Source organism: Pezoporus flaviventris, unplaced genomic scaffold (assembly GCF_033815535.1).
Source record: "Pezoporus flaviventris isolate CSIRO_AGI_PZ_B2104156 unplaced genomic scaffold, CSIRO_AGI_Pfla_v1 ptg000097l, whole genome shotgun sequence".
In the NCBI taxonomy this organism is placed as follows: domain Eukaryota; kingdom Metazoa; phylum Chordata; class Aves; order Psittaciformes; family Psittacidae; genus Pezoporus; species Pezoporus flaviventris.
In genome coordinates this window covers 4,515,576-4,528,110 of record NW_026892645.1, presented here as the reverse complement: position 1 = coordinate 4,528,110, position 12,535 = coordinate 4,515,576, and the positions used below count along the sequence as shown (strand labels likewise).

Sequence of the window (12,535 nt, the reverse complement as noted above, 5' to 3'; positions counted from 1 at the left end):
ACAATGCTGCTAATGAACCAACCTTCTTTGATGAAAGGAGCCTGACATCACATTGTGTTTTCTTTCATAGAATCAAACAGTTCTTGTTGCAGAGAGAGGAGAAAGACCCCAGAGAGGCTTCTCATAGAGGGGAAAGACAATTTTCTGTATGAAGTATGTCTGACAAGGGAAAAGTCACCTGTCAGGTTCAGTTCTGACAACCACAACATAGTTACAGTTCGCTCCTACTCCAGATCTGCTCTGCTCCAGCTGCCCCTTTGGGAAACAGAGCTGAGGCACAGGGAGGTACCAAGCCTGTCCTTGCTCTACCCCAGCCCTTGAGGACCACTGCAGTCCCACAGCTTCTACAGCACCTTGTGAATGGGTGATGGCAAAACCAGTGTCACTGAAAGTTTTTGTGCTGGCATCATCACATGAGCAGCACCTGAGCCTTAGAGAGAAAGGTGAGAAACCAAAGGGGGAGGCAGGGAAAATCCTTCATGGGCTCACAGGGGCCCTGCAGAGAGGTGCTGGAGGATTTGGCCTCTGCCTGGGGGTGTTCAAGAGTCCTTTTACTATGGTACACTGAGGGAAACTATTGTTTGGAACAGGTGGACACTAAAGTTTGTGGAACACTTGGACACTGAACTATGTAATTAACAGCATAACATATAGGGTATGGCACAACCTCTGAGCAGCCCTCTCCACAAAGCATCTTCAGGAGGCAGAATGATAAACAACGTCCATTTCAGGACCAGGCAAGCTGTGCTATAAGTAAAATCTGATCCCTGCTGTGTTCTTATCACTTCCTCTTTACCTTGTTTTTCTCATTGCTCAACATTTGTTTTGCCAGAATAAGATGCTAATAAAATCAAGCGTAGTTACCAAATTGGTTTTCAAGTGTTGCATTCCAATTATAAAAGCCTAATTCCTCCTTCCACCCACTGAACCTTTGTGGTATTAACAGGCTTTACTATGCAAAGTCATGCAGGGGCTGCTTCGTTTACAGTAATTAAATGAATGTCAATTGTTTTAGTTGTTTCTGAGGGAGAGTTCTACATGAGTATTAGCATGTTCTGCTAACCCTTACGTTCTGCACTTCAGGCCTGCTGCAAGCCCTTGGGGGTTGACCATTGACCTGAGACTCCGTACCCAGACATGCCAAGCGCATCTCAATGAGACGAGCTCTTTTTCTCAGTTTCTGTGGAACCAGCAGAGCGGAACTAATATAGCATCCGCATATAGATGAAAGAATGAAGAGGAAAAAGGGCTTTACAGCTAAATTAATTAAGCAGATGTACCTGTCTAATTAAAGATGCTCTGTTCCTTTTGTACCCTAGCTGCAGTACAAACAGTATTTAAATACACTCTCTATCCATTTCATCTATCAAAATATTTAGTAGGAACACTCAGATGAAGGTGATATTAGCAAGATGAGCTTCCCATGTATTATTAATAGAAGGGCTCCCAATTATGCATGAATGCTACAGCATATCTTTATAGCAACAGCATAAAAAACAGCTGCCCAAGTAGGTTATCGACCAGCACATTTGTAACAGGTAGGACTGTTATCAATGCCCTTGCCCAGCTTTACACAAGGGTTTGCGGTTGGGCCCTGTGCTGTGGGAGCAGCCTTTGCCTCAGCCTTGTGCTATGAGCTGGAGTTTCTCAGTGCAAGAGGCACAGAGAACTCAGCTTGCATTGCTGATGCCAGAGGATTTGGGTTTCTTCGATTTCAAAGATACTTATGCTAAGATTCTTAAAGCCCCCCTCAGGGCTGTAAAGTTTAATTCCCATTCACCACCACACCCCCCCCCCCCCCCCCCCCCCCCAAAGGTATTAAAATTTTGACCTGAAGCTCTCCCAGAACAATGCAATATCCCCATAGCCATCTGGATAACCAGGGTCTTTCCATCTGAATTTACATGCGTGAGAAGGAAGTTTGGCACATACCGCACTCTGCATAGACCAAGGCAAACACAGAGGCAGGAACAGACCCAAACTTATTCACAGCAAAAGGACCAGAAAAGTCATCTAAAACCAAAATGCTTCTCCAAGAGCAGGAGATATGTGCCTCCCGCACCTTCCTAGGTACAGAGGCTTCCAGGAGAAAGTTGAAGCTGCTCCCCATCCCCTGCTCAAGGGAATTCACATGCATATGCAAGGGAGAAATAGAGGGAGACATAATAGAGGCATCAAACTCGGTGCTCCTCTGAATCACAACAAACCATTTCCACAGCCAGAGCCTGAGCTAGCCAACAGAGGGCTGTGCTTTTCATCAAGGATCTTCCAGTTCAAAAAAAAGACTTACCTGATCCTGCAGCCAGATCCAGTCAGAGCAAAAAAACCTGGGCACCAACCTGCCCCAGCCACGGCTCAGTCAGGGCAGCCCCAGGCTGGGAGCCTTGCTTCCTGAGGAAAACAATTTAGTAACCTACCTGCTCCTGCAGCTCGTTATGTCCTTAACTGGGTTCTGAAAGAGATGAACCTACAACCACTTTCCTATGGCTCTGGATACTTTCTCCAGTTCCAAGTCTTTCTGCCCAGCCACAGGATTGGAATGCAGAACAGGGTGAAGGCAACAGCCACTGCAGCTGCAGAGTTTTGTGTCAAAACTTTTGAAGTGATCTGAATTAGCAAGGGAATAAAAACCTCTGCACCCTGGTCTCCAACCACTGCAGAGCTGTAAACTTCATTTTCCATTTTCTTTCATGTTTGCTTGCCACAGAGCGTGACAGTGAGGTAGCCAAGTAGTGCCTGTGTAGTTTTGGTGGAGAGCAGTGAGTGAATTATGACACAAAACATTTCATAGCTTTAACACTCCAGTTGGCTTCACATATATTACACAATTAAAACAAAATTACTATTCACTGAATTACAGAATCGGAAAAATATATTTGAATTAAACACAGGAACTTCCCTCCCCACAGCGCTTCATACCTTGGATCACAAAATAGAAGTCAAAAAAGTTTCCCCTAAGCACAATTTCTTACTCTCTGTACTTCAGTCAGCCTTGGTGAGCTTCAAATTCAACATGGCTCGGCTGCCTTCCTCTCCACCTGTGATAATGTGCCACTTCAGTGACCAGACTGCAAACGCTACAGGGAAAAATTTAAAATCAACAGTTCAAGCAATCATCCATATTAATTATGAGCTTTTAAATTTTTTGCATGGAAGGGGCGTAATGATACAGCTTTCTATAAACTCAAAGACAGCAAAAGGGTCTTGGTCAGCATTGACATAAAAGGCATCTTCATAAAAATCTTCCAGTTCCTTGATATTCCTGTAATAGCTTTCCACGCACATCTCAATATTTTCTTCCTTGTCTCGAGGGTTCTGTCTGAGACGGGCTTGGATCTCTGGTGTGGGTGCTGGTCTGAATGTAGTGTGGTATCTGGAGATGAGATACAAATAACACTTCAGAGCTAAGGCTGAGGACACAGCAGCCATTTCCTAAAGTACTCCATGTTTTTGCTTATCACAGTTCCTTGGAAGTGACTCTATCTACTCTAGGCTGGGGGTTTAAAGCAAGTAGTCTGTTGTTCCTACTCTAAAGAATCCTGGATACTCAAAGGCCAAGAGTTTTTCTTGAGGTGACACAGAGATAGTGCTGTTGGTTTATATACTTCACACAAGGTGCAAAGAAATCCCTATTACATGCCCAATGCTCTGTGTTCCAGATTTAACCTCAAGGTAACATGTTTTACTTGTAATCTTTGACTCCTATCTTAAAAAAGGCACCTAAAAAGCCTAACCTTAAACCTTAGCATTAGTTAAAAACCTTTGCTGTGGTTTACTGTCTCCTGTGCCCTAACACAAAACCAGTTTATCCCTCTTCCTGTACAGCCAACTTTTCTGAAACTATTGGGATAGCTGCAAAACCAAGGAGAGAAGCAGAGTCTCTGTGATTGCACAGAACTGTGTTACAGCTCCTGTTGGTACAATGATGTGGACACAGAGCACATCATTATTATTTAAAGCACAGCTGAAGTCCACCCTCTTCACTGCACTGAAGCCAGCAGTGCAGATTTAACATAATGCCAAGGATTAGATATACTATCTAAAACAATTCTATTCACAATGAATTTGGAAGGAATAAAACCCAGAGTCTGGAAGAAGGAAGCGTGTTAACTGGAGCAGACATTGAACAGGCTAATCCTAATGATAAGAAATGCAAAGATGTGTGAATGATTTGCTTTATAGTGTTCATTTCTTTGGAACAATTGCATCACTTATTACTAGGCCAAAGAGAACAGTTACAGCAAATCACTGTTGCTGTCACAAGTTAATGTTGCACCTCAAGTGAGATGTCTGAATAATCATGTATCACTCTGGGATAAATCCAGTACTTATGACCTTAATCTTAGAGGGGCTGGTATTTGTCTTTGATGCCATAGGATGCATTTAACCATTAGAAAAGTAAAATAGTGATTTAAAATTTAACTGTGGGGAATCAAAACCAGCACAAGTGAAGTTGCAAATCCACAGGTGTTTAGGAAGGTATTTGTTACTTGTTCCCCCACCAAAAAGGGTGGAGAAGACCTGAAGGTCATTGGTGAAGTGAGATGATGTAACTGCCAGAGAGAGGAACAGCCACGTTTGAGAATCCAATCTTACAGTGACTCAGTGACTCAAGATTGCTCACTTTACTGAGCAGGAAAGATATTAATATCTCACAGCAGACAGAACCATCACAGGAGCTGGGGGAAGTTTTCCATTTTTCCCCAGCTGGGAAGCCTTCAAAATTCCCATGGGAATGTCTGAAAACCACGTGCATTTAGGCTAGGTTTCAGAAATCTTCCCTCAGCATTATTTTACCAACCAATTTAGTTACCATTAAAATATCAGACCTGAGCTACTTGCTACTGCAGATTTCAGGCTCCACGGTTTTCAAATGTCCTCTTCTGAGAACAGGAGCAGGCAGTACAGGTGGGTTGGTTCTTGAGTCGCTATGAAAGTTTTAACTTTTCTTTTAAGGAATCCCTTAAAGGATTAATCCCTTAAACTCTCCCTGAGTTTCCTTAGATTTCCTTAAATCCCTTAAACTCTCCCTGAGTTTCCTTAGATTTCTATGAAGTCTACCTGGCTTTCATCTCACTGGCAGTCTTGCAAAATGTTAAACATCAGACAGGAGTGCTAACCTTTCCCCAGTGACGGGATCAATCCTTCGCTGAGACAGTCGTTCCACAATGGATTCATAGGGGAGATTAAAGAAAAATACCCTATGGAGAACATAACAATTAAGTGCATTAACATCCTGAGAACATCACTTGTGACCTTCAGAGTATGAGTTAATCCTTACCCAAATGAACGGCACACACAGATGTGGAAGTGACAGTACCACTCAAAACTGCAGCATCAGAAGAGATTAGCATATGCACAGAGCCTCTCTCCTCTGGTTCTTCTCCTCACATCTGTTTAGCAAACAACCTCATCAGGGCAGAAGCTCTTTGACACACAATCTGTATGTTGCTGTGTGCATTGACAGGCCTTAATCAACAATATCATGTGGAAACTAGTGACTGAATTACAGCTGTAATATACAGTGTACACCACTGATGATCCCAGTCACATTACACTGTTGCGTATAAACTGTTGTGCCCATCTCACACTGACTCCTGGGTGTTTTGATTCATTATCATGGTCCTGTTAATTTCATGTTGTAGTTTAAAAACTCTTCAGCAGAAAATTCTTAACAAACTGCTGAGAATGAGTCCCCTGTTCCCCAGCTACTGGAGACTAAAGCAGATCTGGATGAAGATCACATTCAATGGTTAATTCAGAGCAAAATGTAAAATAAAGCTTCTTACGAAAATAAACTTTTATCAACTGAGCACGGCCTGAAGGCTGTAAAAACATCTCTCTTTATATTACACCTTCTCCTGCTGCTGCCTTCAAGGCTAGGCTTCCTGTTTTCGTTTGTGTCTGCCTCTCACAAAAGATACTGTATGCTTTAGACGTTCACCAAAGGAGCATTTTACACTGACAGGGTGGGATCAGACCAGATGAAAGGCTGAGCTTTACCTTGGCATGCACATAGCAGATTACTAGAATCCTTTGTAGGATTTAAAGTTATGAAAATCATCTCTCTCTTCAAATGTTTACAGATAATGACTTCTATTCACACTGTGGTAACAAAATAACAGCCGGGAATAAAACATTCAAGATCTCGGAGATTCCAAAGACAGGAAAAGAACAACAGTTTCAACACTCTTTTATCCCTTACACTCTTAACATTTTGTTTTTTCTTTTTTTCTGTTGCCCAACAATGGCACAAAAATGTGATTGTCAGAACAGGTAACATCTGATGATATGTCTCAAGATGAATATTCTAGTAGAGAGGAACAACATTTATACAGTCATGATAATTGATACGGCTTCCTATTATATTCTGAAATAAACAAACCCACTAAAGGATTATAACCTGGCATATCAAGAAAGCTTGTCGTAATTCATAGTTACTAACACAAAAAAGTATTATGGTATTTGAAACAGAAGAGCCTAAAAAAACTCCACTTAAAAAGCTGCCAACAAAATGAACTCTGAAAGCCTTGTCTGAGCTTCCCTTCTTTTTTATACGAGATGCTTCTTATTATCCAGTCTGGTGTCACCATTAAAGAAGAGTGTAGGGAGAAGATGTGGGAGAATATAGACATCCCTGCTAATGTGGATATTTATCTTTTTTCCCCACATGTACTGTATAATGGCACACAGAATATACTACACAACAGCACCAACTCCTAATCCAATGGTCCTTCCAATGAAGGTGGGATGCCTCACCTTGCCATACCACAGGGTATGGCAGGGTACAGATAAAGAGAAAACAACGCTCCCCAGGGCTGTCAGTTTAAAATCGTTCAGAAACAAGGAAAAAAGATGAAGGGGAAGAACACTGACTGAACTAGTGTCTAGACTTCAAATACTTCCAATTAGAAAGCGTTATTATCGTTTTGAAGGAGAAACATACCACACACAAGTCTATTATGCAGCCCCAGGAGGCTTACTCACATGAGTAAAGCCTATTTACATGTATGTACTTTCAGCAAAGTGGTAGTCTTGGGTATATGATACATCTGCTTCAGCTTCTCTCAAGGTATTTCTGAGCAACATTTTGCCTGTGGCCCTGTCTCAGGCTACTATGGCTCTGATCACATAACAAACTTGACCCTCTAAATGTCCAGAAAACAGGTTTGTTGGATTTCCCTTGGAAATCCTCCTAAGACACAGGGCTGCACTCATGACATTGATCAAGCATTTATAGCAATAGCTGGAACAATGCCCTACAAGTACTGGATTCACCTCCAAGCAGAGCTTGGCCCCTTTCACATACCAACTGTAATTCTTTTTTCACATAAATGCATCCTCTGTAAAGCTTGCTTTAGGAATCAGCCAGGCTTTGTATGTTGTAATGTGTCACAACTTCTATCAAGGGGAAATATGAAACAGATGTCATCAGAATCGGTAGACAGGAAGGCAAGGAAACACAGCCTCATATCAAAGTATACTACATTATACTGCTAGATTAGCATCCAGCACAGCTTCCCTTTCAGAGCTGGCAAGCTGTTCATTCAGCTCTGCAACAGGTGAGTAACGTCAATCAGTAGCAACATGAAGTGTGCATGGGGAGGGCTGGGCAGAGATGCACCAAGAAACCTCACTCGTGCATCACAGGCTCAGCATCTACCTAAAATCATTGGCAGTCAGTTACAAACTGGTGTTCTGTGGGGTATAGCTCAGCAGAGCCTCTCAGCACAGGACTCTGAGGACAAACTAACTACCACTGATTGGCAACACTGCTGTTAGATGCAGGACTGAAGCCAAATGGTTTGTAAGTAAAGCTGTCTCCTCTCTCTTTTGCTCTCCTCTCCCAGGAGAAACATGTGAGAGAAGGTCCAGTCCTGTCAGCAAGCTTGCATGGATAACAAAACCATGAACTCAAATGTTAAAAGGGAAAAAAAATATCTTGTGTCAGAATCCTGCCTCTTCCTAACTGTACTTGACATCACTTACCTGATCTATCACTGCTTTTGGATACATTAGAGAAATTAAACTCCAACAGATTCATAATGTTGATGACACCTTCACTGTGTACCTAGTCAAATGAGAACTAGTGGCCTTTGGATAGCAATGAAATATATAAGGCCTCTACCAGCTGGAATATAATGTCATTTTCCTTCCAGCCATCTGGCATTCCAAAAGGGTATTCCAATTGCTTCTGGCTTCTGACTATTCAGACAGCGTTGTCTAAGATCCTAGAGGTCACCAGGGCATCCTGATGGCTTCCCTTCGCAGACAGAGAGAGGAGAAGGTAAAAGTATGGGTGGCACAAGTTTTGTTTCATGCCTGATCATGAGACAGCATTTCTGGAAAAATGAGTCACAACCATCCAATAAGTGAAGGAAGGTTTTTTGACCTACACAACAGCATTCAACTAATTCCCAACTGCATTTGTTCCAGATGGCAACCAACCTAGTTAATCCCAGTGATTAACAATTGACAGCGCTCAGAGTTGTCCTCAGGAGAACTTTTGGTGGTAATTTTCCTGTTTTGTGGACATAGTCACCAAATTAAAACACCTATAATGGAAAAAATATGAATGTTTCTGTAAGACAAGCAAGTGCTGCATGCCTGAATTCTTCTATCCCTGAGCTAGGCATTCAGGCAAGCTCCTCCTGTGCACTGACAGTCCCTGTCCAGGATGGCTCCACTGCCTTGCCAGCTACCTTCACATCTCCAGAGAACTAAAGTTCTGCCTGTAAGCCACGGCCTTCCACCAGTTTTGGTCCTGTAATTTAAACATAGCTGTTTGATGAAGCTGACCTACGTGGATGAGATGTTGACTGTTCTAGACCTGAGCTATTTACTTAAGTCAGATCCCCATCCTTGTCATTTCCCACTTCCTGGAGTTGCTCTGGACTGACATTGGTGGAGAGGAGCCCAAAGCCAAGCTCTTTTTGTAAAATTATCATCTGCAAAATTTGACCTATACCATTAAATCCAATTGAATTCATACCTTGCTTTCATTTAAGGATGAAAAGACAATGCAACATGATATCTAAGACAGAATCCTAACTCTCCTCCTGGCTTTTAATAGCAGAGACTACTGACTTGCTTGTGGCTCTACCAGGGCCAGATCAAGCCTTGCAGTCAAGTTATGATGCTTGAATTAAGAAAAAATACAGCATGAAACAACACTGGGCCACTTCTAATGTGGTATTTAAACCTTTGAGTTGAAACTGCAACTTTAAAAATAGCAAGCTATTAATCTTTCTCTTATATTCTTAACTCCTATAGATCTTCTCCCTCATAGGCAGGTACCAGCTGCCATATTTCCATTCTTCACGCTCTGCACTCTGCAAAAAAAAAAAGAGGCCCCTGCTGGCCAATTCTTGTTTAAAATTGTGCATAATTGATAGTGGCAAATCTACCCCAGCTGTGTCTAAAGCCTCTCCAGGGGCAAGAAAAACACTCTCTGTGACTGTCATTAACTACTAAATTAGCAAGTGCTCCTGGCAGTTTACAACGTACCACATCAGTCTGCTTAAAAAAAAAGAAGGATGTAAAGATCAGATGCCTGTGTGGTCTCAAAGTTACAGCAAACTTTGCTGGCAGAATTCTGACAGAACCTCAGCTAAAGAGAAGGGGAAAGAGAGAGCAGGAGAGAGGGACAGTGAAAGAAAGAGGAAGGAGGGAATGAGAGGAAGGGACACAAAGTTACACTCTTTTTTCAGGCAGACAAATAGAAAATGTTAAATTCAAGGGTAGAAAATTGAGCCTTTCAGAGTCACAGTACATCCTACTCAATATGGAGAAATCAATGCAGTGTTATGTGATTCTATGGCACAATTCCCCATGGAAAGTAACTCTCCTTGAGGACTTGGTTCTGGCAATGCAATAGCTACAGCTTTTGTAATAGAGTTATAAAGCTGAAAAAGAGATGAGGCTGTTGAAGTGTATGGATGCAGTAGCTCTCTAAAAGGCTACCACAGGTAAAATGCTTATGTGATCACTGGTACAAATGCAAGCTCCTCCCATTGGTTCATAAAACAGCCAAAGCAGGTGGAGAAGGAAATAACACAGTTCTTGTAAAAGGACAGAAAAGCCTTGGGGGGCACCATGGAATCAACTGGCAGAGAGACAAGGAACATCTCCAGCAACTGCCCTGAATTTGACTAAACTCTAAAGCCCATTATTAAAATTCACCACAATTTTGTTTTAAAAGTTTCCAAAAATGCATACAACTGGACAAACTTCTGGATCATACAGGCACCACAAGCCAGAGAGGAACGGGATGACAGGCTTGGCCAAGATACAAGAAAAATCTGCATTGCAGAAAGGTTTTCTTCTTGGGTAGCACCACTGAATTATCACAGTAATACAGCAAATCAAGTTAGTGGTTCAAGCTGACAGGTACAAGGAAATTCAGGTTTGAATCCAAGTCACTAATCCCAGCTAAAACCCAGGTCATTTTGTCTCTAGCCAGAGATACCTGACTTGGATCGATTAGGTCCCCTTAAGAATGTTCCCTTTCCTGCAATATAAAGACACCTTGAACCTGAAACCTTGGTCAAGCCTCTTCTCAAGCACTAGGGGCCCAGCCACAGGATCCTGAGCACGTTATAGTTCCATAATTACGTTCTGCAGCCCCAAAACCTCTCTCAAAATTTAAACAGGTTACATAGATCCCAACTACCTTTTCCTCAGTCTTGCTCAGATTTCTCTTTTTTTTTTTCTCAATAAACCAGGCATTTTGCTCATGGGTAACCAGACTACAAAGGATCTTCTGAAGCTGTACTATAGACTGGACGTGGATCTTAGTTTACATCTTACTCTAAATACTCCTTCTGCATGTCTCTGCAATGGATGAAATGATCCTTATCTCTTATTTATAGAAGGAGCTGTTGGGAGGTTTTATTCAATGATGTCTTTCAAATTCTGGGATATGTTCTGATGAATGATGCTTGATTCTATTTTGGGAAGTAATTTCACCCTCTAGGTTTTGACCATAAGGGAAAATACGTTGCATAAATACTAAAACACAGGTTAATCGGCACAAGTGTTTTGCTCATTGAGTTCCTATACGGATTCATGTGATGATAAGCTGCTCCCAGACACTGGATCTTTCTTTTTCAAATGGATGCATTTCTGTCCAATAACCACAACAGGCAGCTAAGTGGGGCACTATTCCCAGGACATGGCTTCTGGCCAGGGGAGCGAGATGAACAACATCCTTTGTAGCTGCAGATGTTCCTTGCCTTCACCAGCAGTGCAGAGTAATGACTATTAGATGTTTTCCACCCACCAGTTAGATGTGCTCAGCCTGCAACAGTCCAGACATCTGAGGTGGCAGGGTCCCTGCTGCATCCCACCCCACAAGCCTGGTATCTCAACAGCATCTCAGCGGGTGCCACACCAGCTTAAGCAGGGGGGGACAGGCGCAGCCCTGCTAGGTAGCACTGTCTTTCTGCTTTCCAGAACAATGGGCTAGAGCTTGAGCTGGGATAAAGCAAAGTCACTCCACTGGCATCACACAGATTTACACCAGTGAAAAACCCCAGGCTTCTGGCAGTAAGAGCCATTCTATGTGGAAGAACTCCTGCCTCCGTAAACGTTCCATCAGCACAGCAAAAGGCACGCATACACAGAGCAAGTGTTTTCATACTAGGGGCTTTACCAGAATCTTAAAGCTTCTTTTGTGAAGGCAGTATTAACTCTTGCCATATGTAATAAATGGCTGGGATGCACTGGTACCTCCATTCGAAACTGGTTTACATTTCTATCTTCATTTTTATTCTTTGCCTCCTTCTTACTCTCAGCTGCTATTCCAGCATCTCTGCATTCCCCCTGGAGTTCATTCCAGTGGTGCTTTGTGAATGACAGAGTAAGATGGCAGCCAGCACTGCTTTAGAGTAACGTGGCTGGCACAATTTCCACTCTCTACAAAGTTAATCTAATTCAGTCTCAGATAATCGAAAGCCTCTGCAGCCCCAGAAGCCTGAGGTCAGGAACCTGAACCCGTTTCCCCAAATGCAGTCCTGTTTCCTCAGATGCTTGCAACCCCCCCCGCAATAATTAGATTCTGCAAAGCAAGTCTTGAGTGAAGCAAGAACTCCAGGGTTAAGGACTAGCAAACTCTTATCAGAACTGATGCCTTTGCTACCTGTCTGCAGCCTTTCTGTAGCACCTCCTGCTCCTAACAAGGATCCCATACTTTTCTTATTAAATAAATGGAATCAAATTTATAGTGAATGATACATTCCCCCCCCCATCACTTAAACACTAATTTTTGTTGTTGGTAGGATATTTGGGACAAAAAATGAAATAAATAAAAGAATTTACACCAAAAAAGTGTATGATTCAGGGGCAAGGGGAGGGAATAAAAGAATGGATTATAATGTGTCATTTTATATATGTGTCAAAGGAAACCAATTTCATAATAGGGAATAAAAATTCCCTGTTTAAATACTGTCAAATAAATCCTCAAATGTAATAGGGTTCACTTCTGGGGAAAAGAAAACTAAATCTGATTAAATATTAATGTGCCGTAGTATTAATT

At 42.2% G+C, this 12,535-nt stretch overlaps 1 protein-coding gene across 3 annotated transcripts in view; it reads right to left on the bottom strand.

Annotated features, from left to right (window-relative positions):
- Window positions 1-2,783: 2,783 nt before the first annotated feature.
- AK8 (adenylate kinase 8) overlaps window positions 2,784-12,535 on the bottom strand; it is a 68,112-nt gene continuing 58,360 nt past the window's right edge. For all 3 annotated transcript variants that reach the window (XM_061476786.1, XM_061476787.1, XM_061476785.1), the window contains 2 exons: window positions 5,121-5,201; window positions 2,784-3,373 (listed from right to left, as the gene is read on the bottom strand). In XM_061476786.1, coding sequence (XP_061332770.1) covers window positions 3,177-3,373; window positions 5,121-5,201 — 278 coding nt within the window. In that variant the 3' untranslated portion in view covers window positions 2,784-3,176. The remainder of the gene's footprint in view (window positions 3,374-5,120; window positions 5,202-12,535) is intronic.